General features: G+C 44.3%; 2 protein-coding genes across 3 annotated transcripts; both read left to right on the forward strand.

Moving 5' to 3' along the window:
• Positions 1-7: 7 nt before the first annotated feature.
• Positions 8-12,050, forward strand: rbm25a (RNA binding motif protein 25a). 2 transcript variants are annotated; one of them, XM_070978882.1, is made up of 18 exons: positions 8-182; positions 477-600; positions 1,140-1,189; positions 1,380-1,550; positions 1,851-1,908; positions 2,190-2,350; positions 2,463-2,657; positions 2,759-2,839; positions 6,438-6,700; positions 7,980-8,091; positions 8,192-8,281; positions 8,392-8,465; positions 8,542-8,692; positions 9,332-9,740; positions 9,831-10,135; positions 10,236-10,334; positions 10,520-10,567; positions 11,289-12,050. In XM_070978882.1, the coding sequence occupies exons 2-18, from the start codon at positions 495-497 to the stop codon at positions 11,379-11,381; spliced, it is 2,466 nt and encodes an 821-aa protein (XP_070834983.1). In that variant the 5' UTR covers positions 8-182; positions 477-494; the 3' UTR covers positions 11,382-12,050. The 2 variants fall into 2 exon arrangements, with proteins under 2 accessions (XP_070834983.1, XP_070834982.1); XM_070978881.1 differs by having other exon boundaries at positions 2,756-2,839; positions 11,289-11,745.
• A 382-nt stretch (positions 12,051-12,432) lies between these two features.
• On the forward strand, positions 12,433-19,582 carry slc39a9 (solute carrier family 39 member 9). The gene is made up of 7 exons (XM_070979995.1): positions 12,433-13,003; positions 13,230-13,338; positions 14,703-14,906; positions 15,188-15,256; positions 15,558-15,643; positions 15,901-16,035; positions 16,129-19,582. Exons 1-7 carry the CDS (start codon positions 12,908-12,910, stop codon positions 16,360-16,362), a joined length of 933 nt encoding a protein of 310 aa, XP_070836096.1. The 5' UTR covers positions 12,433-12,907; the 3' UTR covers positions 16,363-19,582.
• The last annotated feature ends 94 nt before the right edge of the window (positions 19,583-19,676 follow it).

The following is a 19,676-nucleotide window of genomic DNA, read 5'->3' on the forward strand; positions in this document are numbered from 1 at the left end:
TGATTCATTGCGAAAAGAATAGGACCCAGTTATTTGTATCTAAAGGGGTTCGTGTAGCTCACCGGTGACAGTTTTAACGCTAATCTTTGGCGTTCCGTTTTTCCGTTTCTCGATATCAATGGGCTTTTATTTGGATAACCCATACTATTATTAAACACTGGTTTTTATTTTACACCTGACTGGTGAGTAAATTAGTTATGCTGCATGACCGCTGCAGCTAGCGGGAACTAGCAAGGCCACAGATTGTGTGTTAGCTAGCTTGAGCTACTTTAGCTAGTTAACGTTAAACGGGGAGGATAGCCACTTTTGTGTGAAGCAGATGTCGCAACTGTTTAGCTTTGAAAGTTAGCAGTCAGTCGTGGTATCCACGTTAAATCAATAATGCTGGGGCGAACATTGACACGACCCTGCGTAACCCCGAAAAATGTTAACGGCGTTGCTCTGGTCCTTACTTTAATATCCTCTTTCCTCTGTAGGTTCCCTTGTATTTAAGGATGTCTTACCCTCCTCCGATCAACCGCCAGCAGATTGGCATCCCGCAGTTACCTCCCAGGATTCCACCTCCTCAGTACGGGGGATTTGCCTCCACTGTCCCGCCAGGTAGCCTTACTGAACACCTGCGTGGTCACGTCAGTAGTAACGGCTATGTGATTGTGAATCAAGCTCTGGGTCCATTGTGTGAATGTTAGTGGAAACGGTGCATACTGAGGATCTCAGAGTCTCAGTTTGATCTCTTGTATGTCAACAACTCAGACAAGGTGACACTGTAAAACATCCGTAGCTGCTGTCTCACAGTTTGATTTGATATCATCCATGAACAAAAGACTTATTTTGACAATGATCCAACTCTGAGTGACTGTTGTCCAAACAAAAAGAGCCAATGAAAGCATTAAAGGTTTGTGTTTTGGACTTGGAAATGGTCATGGAACATTTTAGACTGTGAATAATAGCAAACACTAAGTCCTCGTCCCACATTCTACCTCTTACATAAACAAATCGCAGGACAGTTGCCAGTATTTGTTTGGTAAACCTTGTGGATTATTATCTTAGGTAATTGCATACATAATAGTATCATATCATTCTCTGTGGTTGTGTGTTGCATGCATCAATACATGGTTTGTATTTTGTGTCTATTTTAGGTACTCCCATGATCCCGGTTCACATGGGCGTAGTAACCCCCACACCCACAGTGAGTTACAAACAGGAGTTTCTATTGAAGCATCATCTCTTCTGCATGATCTGCTTATTCGACATAACCTTTACACATAAAGTTTTTATCTCAGGTCTTCAGCAAGTCTGCTGCTCAGTGGAGGCAGCTTCACTGACCCTTATGTTTATTGTAAAAATCTTGTAATATTAAACATAATTTGGTGTTGCAGGTCCTTGTCCCAACCACAATTGCTGTAGCACAGAAGCCGATGGCACCAAAGAAGGAGCCTGGCACCATCAGAGCCAAGGACTCAGAGGACAGCAGCGGCCCCACCACCACCGTATTTGTAGGGAACATCTCTGAAAAGGCATCTGACATGCTGGTTAGGCAGCTTCTAGCGGTGAGTTGACTAAGTGAAATTCAAGGTATAAATACTGCAAGAGCAGAACGGTGAAATAATAGGCATCAGCAGTAACCTTCTTAGGTTAAGAGTTGCAGGTTGTACAAACTCAAACCTCCAACAGCTCATCAAGGTAAGCAGCACATTGTATCACAGGTACAAATCCCTGGAAACTTAAATACACAAATACTTTGTCACCAACGTTCTTCTCAGTCATTAATTTAACTGATCATTAATTGAACACCAGCATGTGTGATGTGACCGCTAATGATTCCTTTTCTCTCTTTTCTTTCCATGTAGAAATGTGGTATTGTTCTAAGCTGGAAAAGGGTCCAAGGTGCCTCTGGTAAACTTCAAGGTAAAAACATAAAGGGCACAACCATTTTTTATGTTACTGCATGTGTCAGTCCAGAGAGTATAGATGCTACCAGAGAGTTACTGTAATCCTCTTGAAATGTATTCACCCTGCTGTACTCTTTTTGAATCACATTGGATATAATTAGGCTTTTTGGCACTAGTTTACAGAAAAAGACAACCAAATTCCACATTTTTCACTGCAAATATTTCAAGTTGTGAGGTACTTTGTTATTGTATAATATCTGTGGAGCTAACTAACTCTGTGCTCTCAAATCCTGGAAGCTTTTGGGTTCTGTGAGTATAAAGAGCCTGAATCCACTCTGCGAGCCCTCAGACTTCTGCACGAGTTGCTCTTAGGGGATAAGAAGCTGTTGGTCAAGGTAGATGCCAAGACCAAAGCCCAGCTAGATGAGTGGAAGGCCAAGAGGAGGAGTGCCAACGGGGTATGCTGTCCACCTGCTGTGTATAAGATAAAGTGAATATTTCTGTTATGTGCATCATTTGTGAAATTGTGTTTAAGTTTGCTTCTCCCACTTTTCTGGCTTTATCTCACAGGGAGCTGCAGGCGGGTCAAAGACCGGGGACGAAGATGAGGAGGAAGTTCTCGATGAGGAGACCCTGCGTCGGGACCAGGTCGTGAAGGGGGCCATAGATGTCCTGATCCGAGAGTATGCAAATGAGCTCAATGCTCCCTCGCAGGACCCTGACAGTCAGCCCCGCAACAAGAAGCGGAAAGAGAAGAAAGAGGAGGTACAGACTGATAATGCAGATGTTCTGTGAGTTTCTTATCTTTGGTCCTGCTGAGCGCTTAGTGTGTTTTCTTCCTGTCTCTCTCTCCTTTGTGTAAGGAGGATATCAATGCCATGGAGATGGAGGATGACAAGAGAGACTTGATTTCCAGAGAGATCAGTAAATTTCGCGACACACACAAGGTAATGTATCAAACTGCTGTTGTTACTCAGTAATTTAGGTTTTGGAGAAGAAATCCTCCACATTTGTAATTAGAAAATTCCTCAACAGCAAATGGAGCTGCAGTTTAATTCCTCCATGATTCTGTTCTGTTACTGTCAAATATAGTATGGAGGTCGTCTGTTAGTATATACATGAGTTAGCCAAATTCATACATAAAAGGAATGGAAAGTAGTAGATGTTGATTCAGAGATTGTATAGTATCTATTAAAGGCTTAATGTATTCAAATACTACATCAGCCACTCATAGATGGCTTTACAGTACATGTCAGTATTTCCAAATTGTGCAAGAGTTATTATTACTCGTAATACTGATTTGACACGAACGGTTTTAGCTCTGCACAAGCTAAAGTCAACACACAGAGTGCATGGACACAATGTTAAATTCCATTTAAAGCTAATCTATTGATTAAACCCCACCAATGTGGTAGAGTTCATTTGGTGACTAGAGCAAGATGAATCTCAGAATCTCAGCTTTGGAAAAAGTTGCGAGGATAGGATGTAAGTATGATCTTTCATTTCTTCTTTACTCATGTTGGGCGCTCCCTTCTGGAGGCTTTGCAGAGGGGCAGCTGGCTCTCACTTCACTCACATTACTTTTACTTAGATGTGGGCTCATGGAGGCGAAGTACCGCTGGTACTGCTGCTGGAAGTGGGATGTACGTTTTACTAGCGATGTCTAAAATGTAGCTTGTTATAGTTGCACTCAGTCAGATTTTTCAAGGCCGGGCAGCTCAGTGAACCTCTGCAGGTCCTCAGATAATAAATGTGTTTGAAGAACACACAGACTGAATGAGCCTAACCACTGCAGTAGTTTAAACTGCAGCATGTAGTTTTACTAAAGCAGGGAGCGCCCCTCCACAGCACTCTGTGGTCTGAAGACAAACAAGGTAAGTCTGTTTGTTATTATTATTTTTTTTATTTCTTTTTTTAATCCAACTTTTATTTTTCTCTCTTCTTTTCTGTGTCTCAATGACTTTCAGTCCCACCCAGTTAGTTAACATGACAGAACATGAAACTAAATTAACTATATGAGTGTATTTTTAAATCACATTGACGTTATTTGTGTTTGAGTGAGGAGGAACAAGCTGCAGGGACAAAATAATGTAAACACCTCACGGAACTGGACGTGACCCTGAAGTCTTAACTTATGCTGCATTCAGGTGCTCCTCGGGTTGTTCCATTTCCTGAGACAGGAAGTCGATCGCCTGACTTCGATGCGTTCATGAGCCCTTAAGTCGTAATGTGGAAACAACGTGGAACTAATAGTCAAAACCTATACAATATAATGCAGTACAATATTAAAATAACAAACAGAACCAGCGGAGAGGAACTGAAAGGTCGACAGCTTCTGTTGGCGTGCATGCAGCTTACAGCCCACCTCTGTCACAGCGTTGGAAACAGTGATTTCAAGCAGCTTGTTCAAACAAAGACAAAATCAGCGTTTTAGAACATGAGGTAAGTTCGAGGATGGGAGGATGTTAGAAAACAGGGTTAACTGACGAGCTGTAAGGTGCCCTGAAGTGCCCTGATGTTTGGGTTTCCTCCCTCCAGATTGGACAAAAAAATTGGTTTTCAAACCTGAATCAGCAGCTTGTGTAGGACAGGTAGTTCAGACCTCCTCCACCCCCTCCTCTTTATGTTTGTTTATCACTTCCCAGCTGTCAGACCCACATATCTAATGGGATTTTTGACAATTCAGACCAGTGAAGATGAACAGCACTTAACACCGACAGCTGTCACACATTGTTAAAACCAGTTAGGAGACTGTTTGGTCTGTGGGTCTGAACTGGTTGAGGTTTTTTAAACCAGTTACTGGGTTGGAGAGGCCAGAGAGACTCCAGAAGACGACCAGCCGGTAAGACTGCTTCACTAATTTCCTTGTGGTAAAATGGAATACAGTATCTGACCTGCTTCAGACATGAATTCAAAACCTTGTATTTGATGTTCTTTGTGTGGATGAACTGTGATTAGATAAACTGCTTCACAGGCATCGCTTGGACATTTTTCCTGATTATTTTGACTTTACACTTGACCTGCTTTTCCTCCTACGCGTAGCCTGTAGGATGTGTAGGGGCAGAGAAGCGCTGAAACCGTAGTTCATCACCTGTAAGTTGCACACCAATAGCTCCGAAACGGTCTGTAGAACATGCCATGATGTGTCTGTCAACTATTTATCAAGCGGACAAATGGTCAACATTTAGTGTTTGTTTCGGCATTTAGAGCACATTCCAGATAAGATGGGACATTTAAACATGATGTCAGTATCGTTAGTAGGATCATTCCTCCCTTTCTTCAACTTTCATGTATTTTGTTCTGTAAAAAAATGTTAAAATCTGTGTCCACTTGTATTTCAGTTATATACTATTTACCACAGAAGATTACGATATAATCTTCCCGGGTCTGTCCCTCTGAGCTCCTCACTGCTGCACTTGCAGCCTGGCGCTGTTCCCCTGCATCTCAGATGACCATGTGGAAAACACATGGGAGCTGATTATGTAATTCACTTAGTTGGGCCATTTGCCATGTTAATCCTGGGCTTGTTTTAATCCACTTGGCACCCATAGGTAAGACCAAAGCAGAGCATTATATAGCGCTGATCTTAAGTGTATAGTTAGAACTTAGCGAACTTGTTGACCTAATGCTTCAAAGCTGATTTGGGACTTGGTGAATACTTTTAAGTGCTTTATGGCATGAGTAACCCCATTTCCCAATGAAACCCTCAACCCAAAGAGTCATGTCACGTTAAGGCAGTCAGTACCACTTAGACCATGCGCACATGGTGTAGCTAAACTCCGTCACGCTAAGCGTGATGCTTTTTAACCAACAGTATCTCTCATATCAGGTCAAGTCTGTTACGTTTCGTCAGTCGCCTGAGTGCACATTGATTCGAATAGTGGGTGGATATGGGTTTGACCAATTCGTAATTGCCTACAGCTGAGTTTTTATTGGAATGGCCTCTTCTTACATCAGAGCATAATCTCAGATCATCATGCAGCACATAGTAACTGCAGAGGACGAGTTGACCTGTTACATATGTGAGAAAAATCATTCAGCAGTATGTGCTAAGAGGAGGGCTGAATACCAGAGCCAGGACAGGAAGTGATGTAACAAAATACAATAATTTAAATGTTCAGAGTGAAAAAGTGCTGATAAAAGACCAGAAAAGTTTTCCCAGTCGTTTGTTTCGCCTCCCGCTCCTGCTGTTACTCCTCCCTTAACACAGATTACCTTAAATTTTGAGGTGTGTTTCAAGGTTGACCTGCAGTTCATGGTTTTAAGTAAGCATGTCCTGAATTGAGCAGTATCTGCATTAAACCTGCTCAAGCAGCCGACCACTCTTCCAGGAGGAAGCATCAGGGATAAGAGGACTTCCTCACTTGCAGCAGCCAGCCTCTCCAAGGCAATGAGTCATGGCAGTATGTGAGCATGCCTGACCCAGGAAGTCAAATCATTTTCACTGCTGATAACCTGTGTATCTCTGGATTTTAGTTTGATCTCTTCGGTACTGACAATCTAGTAACACCTTTCTCCCCTTTTCTTCCTGTTGGGCTCCTGCAGAAACTGGAGGAGGAAAAAGGAAAGAAGGAAAAGGAGCGACTGGAGATCGAGAGGGAAAGGAGAGAGAGGGACAAAGAGAGGGAGCGCGAGAGGGAGCGCCGCGACCGCGAGAAAGAGAAGGAAAGGGAGAGAGAGAGGGACAAGGAGCGGGAAAGAGACAGGGATCGCGACCGCGAACGGGAGAGAGATCGTGAACGGGAGAGGACGAAGGAGCGCGAGAGGGAGAGGAGTCGAGACGTCAGCGAAGGTCGCAGCAGATCGAGGTCAGTGGGAGGACGGTGACGTCACACCCGATGCTCAGACTCCCTTTTAATGCGCAACATTTAGTTTAACTCTATGCTCTTGTATATGGTAAAGTAGTATAATTATAGTACAATTTTGATAAAATAAAAGTATGATGTGTGTGTACGTGGTGGCTCGGGGGTGGGCCGTAAGCCTGTTAGCTATTTTATCACTAATTTGTGTTTGCATATATTTGAGTCATTGATAGATCTGGAACAGTGCCGTTGGCAGTTTATTAGGTGCGTGCAGGTATATCCTCCACAGCAGCCCTGCATGTGATTCCTGCCTTTATGAGCAACCCAACTGCCTTACATGGAGGGACGCAAAACACCTTTTAATACAATCACGATTCCAGAAAGGTTGGACGTTGTGTAAAACATAGATAAAACAGAGTGTGACAACTTGGTAATCCTTCAACATATATCAGCTGGAAACAGTCCAAAGACAATATGTTAAATGTTCAGCTTCAGTGATTTTCGTAACTATCTGCTTATTCTGAATTTAATGCAACAACACATTTCAAACACGTTGGGACAGGAGCACCTAAAGACTGGGAAAGATGTGGAACGCTCCAAAAACACCTGTTTGGAACATTCCACAGGTAAACAGGTTGATTGGTAACAGGTGAGAGTATCATGATTGGGTATAAAAGGGGCATCCTGGGAAGGCTCAGTCGCTCAGGAGTGAGGGTGGAGCGAGGTTCACCACTTTGTGAACACATGATTGGATGAAGGAGATTACTACATGGGCTCAGGAACACTTTGTAGAACACTTTGCATTCTGTTTTTATTTATTTATGACACCGTGTCCCAACTTTTTTGAGAAAAGGCGCCGTATAATGTAACACAATTCATTGGAACCACACATTCTCGAAAGTAACAGCACAGTTCAATGGAGCTGACGCTATCCCAACAAAACGCACTGATGATAAAGTTCATAAAGATAGTTAGCAGCCGCTCTAAAGAGCTTGTTGATGTGTGTGAAAGCTCCAGAACAGCTACGAAATATGCGCTAGGTGCAGCACATACCTGTAGTTCAGTGCAGGCAGGTGTGCCGGCTTGTGTAAACATGATGTAATGAACCCGCTCTGGTGAACTGCAGCTCTGCTTGAGGCAGTTGGCGCAGACTCGGCCCAAATCAACAAGACTACACGTGAAATAAGTGCCTGTCTTTTTTTTGTTCCATTCTTTATATTTTCCTCTCATTTCAACTTTAAGATAATGAAACAAGCTAAGACCAGTCACCCCTTGTGTTCTGCAGAGAGAGGACTAGAGAAGACAAAAAACGTGACCGTGAAGAAGATGAGGAGGACGTGTACGAACGGAGAAGGCTTGAGAGGAGGCTTAGGGACAAGGAGGCGGCTTACCAAGAGGTACGTACAGCGCTGTCTCTCCTCTCATTCTGATGTATTAAACTTCAGTTTGAATAATTGTGCACAATTGTTTGCCATTTGCTCTTTTTCCTTCCTATAGCGGCTGAAAAACTGGGAGATCCGAGAGCGGAAGAAAGCTCGTGACTACAGCAAAGACACAGAGAGGGAGGACGAGAGGCGTCGTGAGATGGTACACGTGAAACCAGATCAGTGTCCTCAAATAGTCATTGAGACAATGTGTTATGGCAGATATGTTGACTTGCTGGATTTATGTATTCATGTTACTGGGTTCAATTTCAGATGAAGGAAGCCAAAAGACTGAAAGAATTCCTTGAAGATTACGACGACGACAGAGACGACCCCAAATACTACAGGTTATTATCTTCAGAGTGAGGTACAGACGTTTGCTCGTGCTTTGCATTCCTCATCACTTCTCGCCGTCATCCTCAGGGGCAGCGCGTTGCAGAAGCGACTTCGTGACCGTGAAAAGGAGACAGAATTGGACGAGCGAGACAGGAAGCGGGAGAAGGAGGAGCTGGAGGAGATCAGACAGAGGCTTCTGGCTGAAGGTCACCCTGACCCTGACGCCGAGCTGCAGAGGGTGAGTCGGACGTCGCAGTCACGTGCACTTTAGTTACCCGGTTACGCTCGTCTTTCTCCAGTGAGCTGTAGTTTCTGTAATCAGGATTAATGAAAATCAAGAGAAACCTGCTTTCAGGAGAAACCTGGTTTTTCTCCCAGATGGATTTCTCCAGAAGAGCAGTGACACCACAGATACGAATGTCAGGGTTTCTAATCGTCATGGCTCTAAAATAAGGTCAGAGGTGAGGTGTGTGTGTTTACATTAACCAGGTTACTACAGTTCATGTCTGATTACCTGCCTGACGTGGAGGCCACATGACCAGCAGTCATGTCACAAGTCATTCAAAGTTTCCCAGTTATGCTGAGTCACAGAATTTAATGGTTTTTCACAGGATCTGGTTTGTGTGAACATTTATTTGTGGCTAAATGTTAAATGAGACATGTAGATTAAAGTGGTTTTGATGGAATATAGAAGCATTTGTAGCACATGATTCTTCAAGGACTGTCGTCTTTCAACAGTCTTTCAACACCGCCAGCCTCTGGAGGGTTCTGGGGGTCAAAATACCCCCAGTCACCAAACATTGAGTCCTGACATTTCTAAATGAAAATGTCACCAGAATGTGAGGTCATTTTTCATGCGTCACGTCTATTTGTGTAGATGGAGGAGGAGGCGGAGCGCAGACGACAGCCTCCTCTGAAACTTGAACCCGAGGAGGAGGTGAACCAGGAGAAGTCCCACAAGGACCGGGATCGGGAGAAGAGGGGGTCAGGGAGGCCCTCAGAGCCGATGCCTCGAGCCCCGCCGCAGCATTCGGACGAGGATGACGTCGAAGCGGAGGAGGATGACTACCCTGATGGCGAGGACTCACAAGAGGCCAAGCCGCAGCTCAAACCCATCATGCGACCAATCACTACTGCTCCCTCAGTGTCCTCCGCCAGTGGGAACGCGACTCCAAACACACCCGGCAACGACTCTCCCTGCGGCATCATCATTCCCGGCGAGAACACTCCCGAGGTCCAGCCTCCAGAGGAACATCGGCCCAAGATTGGCCTCAGCCTCAAACTGGGTGAGTAGAGCAGCGAACTTCACACGCAGACGGATCGATTCCTTTAGCCGCTTCGCGCCTGAAAAATAAGGTGTTTCCTCTCCTCTCCAGGTGCCACCAACAGTCCCAGCCAGCTCAACGCTGGGAAGCGGAAGAAGCTGGCGACCGTGGAGAGCGTTTTCAACAAGTTTGATGATGAAGAGGCTGACGAGCAGCCGCGCAAAAGGAAGCTGGTTCCACTGGACTACGGTGACGATGACAAGAGTCTGGGGCTGGATGGGGCGGAAATTTCAGGGGCCAAAGGCAGCATCAACACGGAGGAGAAACGCAAGCACATAAAGAGCCTTATCGAGAAGATCCCCACAGCCAGGCCTGAGCTCTTCTCCTACCCTCTGGACTGGGCCATGGTCGACTCGGTAAAGAGCCTCCGGCCACTTTATGAGCAACAGCTTTCAGCGTTTTGAAGGTCAGAATGTTCAGATCCTGAGTTTGCATTTTCTGGTAATCTCTCTGCAGACTCTGATGGATCGCCGCATTAGACCTTGGATCAATAAGAAGATCATTGAATACATCGGCGAGGAGGAACCCACGCTGGTTGATTTTGTCTGTTCGAAGGTTTGTGATCGGCTCCGTTTTTTTCCAGTTTGATGCTGTAATTTAAGCTGCTGGTTCCCATGGAAAATATGAAAGCTTCTGAATGTAATCATTAGAAATAGTTATTGATTTTGATTTATTTTGTGTGTGTGTTGAAATCTTTTGTGCTGCTCCTGTTAACTGAGTGCTTCTTCGTCTCTCCCCAGGTGATGGCACACAGCACCCCTCAGGGTATTCTTGATGATGTTGCTATGGTAAGTTGAATTGGGTGCTGGATCACAAAGGGGTTACGGGTTATTTGAATCTACAGTGATCATTTGCTGACCTTAATTTCAATTCATACTTCTTCTTATTTTGAATATTTTGATGTATACTAAAAACACTGGCAGAATAATAATGTATTTAGAATAAATATGTTATTTTACCTTTTGACTTCGGGTAGCATAAAGACTCAAGCAATGGCAGTGTTGTTCCGTTCGTCTGGTAGTCTGTCCACCACTTTGGTCCACGCGAAATGTCTCCGCTATTAGATGGTCTGTCAGGAACTTTTGTCATTAGTCATGACACTCATGATCCCCAGAGGAAGAACCATAAAGACTCTGGTGACCCCCCTGACTTTTCATCTGGCACTACTGTCAACTTCACATTTGTGTTTCTGAGTGAAATCAAATCAGCTCTCAAATGGATTACATTGTACAATCCTTCAGCTTATGACCAGATAACTGCAAAACTGAAGACATTTTCACCAAACTCAGCTGTACTTGGTGTTTAGTGCTATTTTAGCAAATGTTATCATGCTAAAATGCTAAAATAAGACCATAAGCACGGTTATTATACCCACTTAGCATGCAGATGTTATCTTTAGCTCTAAGTACTGCTGTCCATAAGTGCAATCTTACAGTTGCTAACATTGATTGCATAGATGTATTAATCTGCTTGTTTGAAGGTTTGTCTAACCAACCCGTTTGTGTTCAGGTTCTCGATGAAGAAGCAGAAGTCTTCATAGTAAAAATGTGGAGGCTGTTGATATATGAAACAGAGGCAAAGAAGATCGGGCTGGTGAAATAAAGACCACGTCTCTCTGTCTGACTTCCTTTGCTCACAGTTCTGCCGCCTACAGTCCTCTGGTCCGGCAGACTGTAATCATATGTCTGTACACCCTCCATTCCATCAGCAAGGAGCTGCTGCCTTGTATGTGTTTGTGTTTGGAAGGGAGAGTCTGAGCAGTGAACAGGAAGGGTCTGCACAAACACACTGCATGATAAAACTTTGGTTGTATTTTTTTTCCTTTGTTGATGCTGTGGAGGCGAAAGACAGCTGCATTTCACCCATCTGTCCTCCGGTATGTTGGACACATTCTGCTTTGATTTACTGTTGTCATGGTAAGGCACTGCTCCATTGTGTGAACTAATAAATATGCTTTTTTTTTTTTAAGAAAATGGTGGTTTTTTTCTTGATTTCTTTCATGTGTTGTCTTCATTTGGCTGGTTTAAATGGAATTATGCCAGGGAGAAAATAATGAACAGATTAACTAACAGTGAAATAACTGTTAGTTGCAGCTTTATAAAGTTGTATTTTATTAGTCATTTCTTAACTTTGATGACCCTTACCCTTATCCTCCTAACTCAAAATTTCTCCAGAGCTGTGTTTTTTTTTTTATTATTTTAATTTTGTTCATGCCAGATATCACATTCGTAAGCGTTATTTTGTTTAAAATAATAAAGTAATTGTTCACTGTATTTAAAAATGAGTTGATTCACTACAGATTATAGGCATTAGCTATAATTTAAACAGCTTTAAACAACAGTGTTCACGGCATGAAAAATTAAAAATCACAAATGAATAAAAGCAACAGATGCCACCAGGATCTATTCCTCAGGAAGTAGAAAAAACTTTAAAAAATATATATAAACTACTTGAATTAATTAACCACTGAGAATTTCTAATTAACAGAAATAATCTAGAATTATCTAAGGTTGAAGAAGCAGGCACAAGTCAGTATTTATCTCTGTTTACACCTTTTATGCCAAAAAAAAAAAAAAAAGTCACTTCACTTCCTGTCTTTCCTGCGTCCGACGCGTCTCGCGGAGACGTGGCAGGTTCGACAGGTTGAGACGACGAACTGTGACCCGGAAGTACTTTTCATCAGCACCAAACAAGAAGATGTCCAGTTAGCCAGTTTGTTAGCGGCTAACCAAGTCGGGAAGTTGCAATATTACTGTTGACAGCTGACTCTGGAAGAAAAGATGCGGGGTATCGGATGTTTGCAGGCGAACGTTACCGTGTCAGGTTTCCTCTTTTGTGAATTTTGAGGGCCGGTAATCACCGATGCTAGTTAGCTTAGCCTTGCTAACGCTATCGAGGCCAGCGGTTGTAACGTCTGCGTTTAGTTAACGTGGATGTTTGGCAGCGAGCTGAGCTGGTACCAGAAGAGAGACGTGACATTTAGTGAATGAACAGTCATCGCTAACAATCAGCTGCAGTTCGGGGCATGTAATTAAACTTGACGAGCACGAATAAAGTGTTAAAGTATAGGTGCAGTTTGGCTTTGATGGTTTAGCTTAGCAATAGATTAGCCGAAGAAAAGTGCAGTCATGGACGATTTCAGCTCCATCAGCCTGCTGTCTCTGGCGATGTTGGTGGGATGTTATGTGGCCGGAACAATACCTTTAGCAGTGAACTTTTCAGAGGTGAGTCATGAAAAGCTTTAAAAAGCGCTTCCTGTTAGCTCGCATAGTTTGGCTTAACTTTGGCACTGACCACATTTCCAAATTTACAGACAGGTAAAAGTTAATCTCTCTCGGTGCCTTTAAATCCGAAGCACTGATTGAATCGTCAGTGTTATCAGATAATCACCTCGATATCTAAACAATGAGACAGGCTTGTGCTGAAGATTTGTCTGGTTTGTTTGCCCAGGAAAGGCTGAAGCTGATCACTGTGCTGGGAGCAGGGCTGCTGTGCGGGACTGCACTGGCTGTTATCATTCCTGAGGGGGTCCACGCACTTTATGAAGAAATCCTCGAAGGTAGATTTCATCAAATCAGTGTTTCCCGAGTGCATTTCCTCAAGGACTGCAAAAATTGTGTCTGCAACTGCCGTGGATGAAGGCAAAGTTTCATTTAAAATTTAAACGGGTAGAGAAAAGCAGTGTTAGTGTTGATAAAGCAGCACATAATAAGACAACTTTCATTAAAGGTAAATGTTTTGATTTTGTTTTTCAATCTATAAAATGTCTGAAAATAGTGAATAGTGCCTGCCACAAGCCCAAAGGAAAATCTTCAAATCACTTGTTTTCTCCAACCAATGGTGTAAAATTGAAAGGTATGATGTAGACAAAGCATAAGCGTTGGGGGTCACGTGTGAACGGGAGGTCCAACTCAGAGGTTTATGGTAATGTCCGCCACGAAGACACTTGGTATCACTGAGTTTCCAGATCAGGTTTTCCTTCATCTCTATGAATTATTCCAGACAAACTGACTCTTTGTGCCAGTTTTACTTTATCTGGTGCTAGCAGCTCCACAAGCCCACTCCTTTCCTACTCAAACAGGAAACACAGAATTTGGGAAAAAAATAAATGGAATCTGGAAAAAATTAAAACGAGTTTTACAAATTTTCTCGCTTCCATATTTTTCTGTCCAAGCCCCTCCGCTCCTGTACAAACACTGTAAAAGCTGCAGCTCTTCGCCGCCTGCAGCACCTCAGTCTCACACACCTGTCCTCAAATTTGTCTGTACTTCTGTCCAGTTCAGCATCAAACTCTCTTTTAATGTTCCTGTTTATGTATCGAGTGCATGTTTCTGATTTAAGTCGATCATGGATGTGTTCCTGAATGTAGCTGCTTTCCAGGTAGTTCTGGTTCATACGGTATATTAAAAACAAACAATGAGACAGTGTGAATGCTTAAATGGTCTGCACTGTCTAGACTTCAGTTTGAAATCCTGTAGAATAATAAGAACCTTGTCCAACTGGTTCCAGATCGTGTGACAATAATAGTTTAATGGTTTCAGCACCAGTCGGCCATGTTTACTCTGTAGAGCTCGGTGCTTAAAATGATTTGCCTCAGGATTACAGACACTGACCTTGTAATAGACATTTCCTGTCACTTTGTGCACATTCGTGTCACAGGTGTGGACTGGAGCATACAGATATGTGATAAATGTATTCACAGTGTACTGGACTGTAACGTTTGAATCCTTTTCAAACAGAACAAAGTTCAGCACATGGTAAAGTGCAACCAGCTGACGTCTGTTTCTCTTGTGTAACAAACTTTGTCAAACAGAGATGTTTGTTTTGTGTGCGTCTCATAAGAAGGCCACACGGCTTGGCAGTGGTGCCGGATCAGTCATCAGATGTAATTTTTCTGCTCCGTCCCGACCTGTGTCTCTGCAGGTGGACACCACACCCACGGCCAGGTGGGAGTCGTGGAAGCGTCTGAGGGGAAGGGGGAAGTCGAATCGGCCCTGAGTGCCAGCGGGAAACATGAGCACAGTCACGAGCAGCTCCACGCCTGCATCGGCGTGTCTCTGGTGCTGGGCTTCGTCTTCATGCTGCTGGTGGACCAGATAGGCAGCTCTCATGTGCACAGCACTGAAGGTCAGCGAACGCAGAGATTAAAGCATCCAAAGTGTTTTCTTCTTAGAAATCAGCAGTACGCAGGTCCAGAATGTCTGTGTGGAGGCTTAGATTGTGAAAGTTCTGTCCTCCCAGATGCCCCCACGGCCAACACCGAACACTTTCTATTTGAGCAGCTAATGCTCTGCAAACTGTTTGCCAACAGCCACACAGTTCGTTCTCAGTGTCATCATCATTCAGTTCTGCTGATGATCACTGCGAATGAATCGTTGTTTCTGATTGGTTGTTTTTGTCTGGTTTAGATCCAGAGTCAGCAAGGGTCACCTCCTCGAAGATCACCACCACCCTGGGTCTCGTGGTCCACGCTGCAGGTAAATAAGACTTTTATGGCAAAATCATTATCAGTCTAAATCACAGGATGTTGCTGGTGTTTGATGCTATGTAAACATTTACTGCCATTTTCTGTTGCTTTCACTATTAAAAGTACTACTGCTCGCTTTACTTGTTGATCGATAAGTGAATCCTGCTTCAACCTGAGCTTGAGCGTTGGAACATAAAGTTGATTATTCAGAGTGATGGAGCAGTTTCTCTCAACGACAGAACTTCATCAGTGTCGTCGTGCTAAAGACCAAACACTAAAGGTGTGTCAGTAACTCTGTCTGTCGTCTGCAGCTGATGGGGTGGCGCTCGGAGCTGCAGCCTCGACGTCTCAGACCAGCGTTCAGCTCATTGTCTTTGTAGCAATCATGCTGCACAAGGTAATGGTGGTTCATAGATACATGTGTATTTGGCTGTGACTCCAGAGTTCGTATGCTAATTTATTTTATTTATTTATTTTTTTTTACAAAATTTTACAAATGTTGAAGTGACTCTGATCTTGGCGTCCACCTTGAAGCCGTGCTGATTGTTTAGATCCTGCTGTCGGGTTGAACATGTAGCTTCTTTGCTACAACATCAGTATTTGAAGCAGTTCAAATATGAGCTCGTGTGAACTCTGCTGCTCCGTCGTCTGCAGGCTCCAGCGGCGTTCGGCCTGGTGTCGTTCCTGATGCATGCTGGTCTTGAGAGGAACCGCATTCGCAAGCATCTCCTGGTCTTCGCCCTGGCGGCGCCCGTCCTCGCCATGCTCACCTTTGTAGGCCTCAGTCAGGTAAGCGTTAACAAGCCATCAGAAAGGAGAAGCTTTGGGGGGGGGGGACGCATTTTTTTGTCCTCACGGTGTTTTTGTCTGTTCCCCTCTCAGAGCAGCAAGGAGGCCCTGTCAGACATCAACGCCACCGGCGTCGCCATGCTCTTCTCTGCCGGCACCTTCCTCTACGTGGCCACCGTCCATGTCCTCCCAGAGGTGGGCGGCGGTGGCCACAGCCATGCCGCGGCCGGAGGGAATGGGGGCAAAGGACTGAGCAAGGTGGAGGTGGTAGCTCTGGTGCTGGGCTGCCTCATTCCTCTGGTGCTGTCCGTTGGTCACCACCATTAGACCCCGAGCTCAGGACGGACTTCAGGCGGGTGTACAGAGGAAACACTTTGAACGTCGTGGGATCTAATTGTCTTATTGCTTGTCGTCCGCTGATGGACCTCGTGGACCAGAGCGGTGCTCGTTGCGGGGCCGTCACATGACTCGAAACTGGCCTCGAAACATTTGAACGATGTTCAAGCCAATCAACCAAGACACGCTGACGAGGAAACATCTCACAGCTACTGTACGTGTCCATTTGTTCCACCGGAGGCCGTCTTCAGAGGTGGACCCTTCAGCTCTGTTTGTTTACGTCCCCGCTGAGTTTTCAGTGTTGCATTGTCGTGTCCAAAGTCGAAGAACCAGCCCTGATTCCATCACAGTGATGTTTTACTAGATGGCAGTTGCACAGGTGTAGATGGTCTTGTTGTATCAAGAAAACAACCTTTTTTTTAAATAATGTACAGAATGTAAATCTCAGCAACAGTCCAGATCGATTTGAATCCATTTCCAAGTGCCATATTAGCAAATTGAACCTGAAGAGACGAGAAAGACATTAGAATTAGTGGAAAACTTTCCCGACTCATTTTCTCACCGAGAGCCCCAGAAACCAGGCCGATTCCACCGTTCACGCCTCAGCTCGTGGAGGTTCGTCCCGTTAGAACGATCAGCCGCCGTGCTGTCGTGGCGAGCAGTTTCTCAGCCTGATGGGAAGCTCGTGTGCGATGAATGCTGATGGTGAACGGTTCATGGACCTGAGACAAACCCACCTTGATGAATCACTTTTATCTGTTACTTCACTGGATGTGTTGATTTCTGTTTTACTTGGAGAGTAATTGTAAACAGGCGTTGGAGGAAAAGTCGTATAGAATCGTCTTAAGTGATCGTATCGAGTATTAATCAGCGTCTTTAGAGGTGGAGGGTCATTTCAGCCGCTCTGTGAACGAGTGATTTGCGTCACAGAGGGCTTTAACTGTAAATCGTTTCGGGACCACCGGCTCAGGAGACATGTCTCAGATCCTGTGAGCAAAGCTTTTTTTTCACTGGTTTATTCTTCATTGATTAATCTTACCTGAGCAATAATTCTACACATGAAATCGAGGCAAAATCCCTTCTTTCCCAGCCTGAGGTGGTGACAGAGGGTTCACCGTTCCCCTCAGAGCTTCTGTAGAAGATCAGTGAACGCAGCCCTGCCCTGAGCACCCCCCCCCCCCCCCCCCCCCGGCCTCAGGACCATTAAAACAGCGACAGGTGGATGCGTCATGATGTAATTGGGCTCTTCCGTCAGGAGACGTGGGTATTGTGGGTGTTTATCACTGTGCCTGCTCACAGCAGAGCTCATGTATATGTATGTAAGTATGTGTGTGCGCTGTACAGAGTAACTCCTTCCTCTTCATCATCTTCATGGTCTCTCGTGTGAGACAGAACTGCTTACTCACGAATGCGTTTTTCTTTTGTTTTTTAAATTCTTGGACCCGATTCTTTGCAGTACAGACACAAGAGGCCACAGACTGTCCGGGGAGTCTCTGTGTTTTCTGTATAAATGTGACGGTTTTACACAGTAAATCCAGGTCATGTGAGGAGGAGAAACCCACCGTGAGGGCTTCAGGCTCTGTGGGTGTCGCACGCAGACCAGCAGCTGCACGGCCGTTTTGTTTTCCACTGGACGCTGTGTGTGTGTACAAAAGGGAAGAGAAGCCCCACTGTGCCGGTTTACACCTGGATATTATGGACGACAGCCCCGTTATGTGCCGTCTCATCTCTCTGAACCACGCCGCATCGAGTCCCTGCTGAGACGTGTCTCTTACGTGTTTCTCACTGGTGTGTTCAGGGCTGCAGCAGACATCACTTTCTCAGTCGTTTACTCTTAAAAGAAAAAAGCCCGTTGCTAAATCCCAGATTCCAGGATGACATCTTCGGATGTTTTGTCATAAACTTTTCATCCATCGTCCAAATGGTTGCAGAATTATTTTATTTTGATCGATTAATCAACCAATTGTTGCAGCTCTGTTTGTTCATTTACACAAAATATGTCTGCCTTGAAAACGGGGTTTGAAATCAGTATTTGCCAAAAGGTTTAACATTCATGAGAAAATGAGCAAAGTTAAAGTGAGGAAAAGCCTCTTTAGCTGTTATTTAACACTTAAAAACTCGGCTGATGTGCTTCATCGGGCCTGTGTGACAGTTCAACGACCTGCCAGCTGTCAGCTCAGTGCGATTCAAATGTGGTTCAGCTCTGATTGGTGGATGGTGCAAAAGTCTGTGATGTCATCAAATTGCTTGAAATCACCCAAACTGCTGTAACTTTGGCAGAAAGTGGTGAATTCATGTTGGACTCAGCGTTCAGACAGAAGCTGATGGCTCATGACATAATGAGGTCGCTGCCCAGTGAAAACCACGTATCTCCAGATTTGGTGAGTGTGAATTTTTCAGATGAAAGTGTTTTTTCATGGCTTGAGAGTGTAATCGATTTTTCTCTCCACGCTGACAGTGAACGCATCATTTCATAAAGTTACTCAGAAAACACAGTTTACAAATCTGAGAGCAGATTGACCCCAGTGGGCCTCTGTAGACTCCAACATCAGTGATGTGGGACAAAATCAGAGTCGTCTGTCTGTAAACGAATGTATTTAAAAGTTTAGACGAAGCTGCTGTGACGCAGTCTGAGTTAGACAAAAATAAAGTTTGTCTGTTTAGTCGATTATTCGTTTTGGAGATACGTGGTTTTCACAGGACTCTTCACTTTTTGGCGTTTGCCAAAGTTAAAGTTTATTGAATGAATGTGAAGCTGACGTCATGAGCAGACAAAATGCTGGACTCTGATTGGCTGACCGCCTGCTCTTCAAATTAAAAGGATGTAAGCCTGTTCGGTGGTTTTTGAACAATCCTAATCAAGTCCACAGTGTTGGTGTGATCATCTTAAAATGCAATAAGCTCCTTTTACTTTTTTGTGTGTTTGCACTCAACATTTCTGCATTTAAACTGAGAAAATTCACCAAAACAAACCCTTTAAACAGCCAGAAGCCTGCGGGCGGAGCGGAGATGGCGGCACGTATCGGGGCTGTTGGAGGTTCAGGATCAGCTTCATGGTTGTGATGGCTTCAGTGGGGGTCGGTGTGTCTTTTACAGTTTCATTTCCCGTCATTCCAGAATGAGTCTGCCTTATTTCCATACTTTTGATTGTGAAAATCAGTTGTAAAGCAATGTGTTTTATGACGACTAAATTAAAGTTTTTTAACTGGTGAAAACTTCTCGTGCAGTTTGCTGTAACTCGGTGCTAACTTTATTTACAGAAAGCAGCTGTTCCCTGCATGCACATGTCAAGGTGAGACTTTAAC

Source organism: Chaetodon trifascialis, chromosome 14, assembly GCF_039877785.1.
Source record: "Chaetodon trifascialis isolate fChaTrf1 chromosome 14, fChaTrf1.hap1, whole genome shotgun sequence".
Classification (NCBI taxonomy): domain Eukaryota; kingdom Metazoa; phylum Chordata; class Actinopteri; order Chaetodontiformes; family Chaetodontidae; genus Chaetodon; species Chaetodon trifascialis.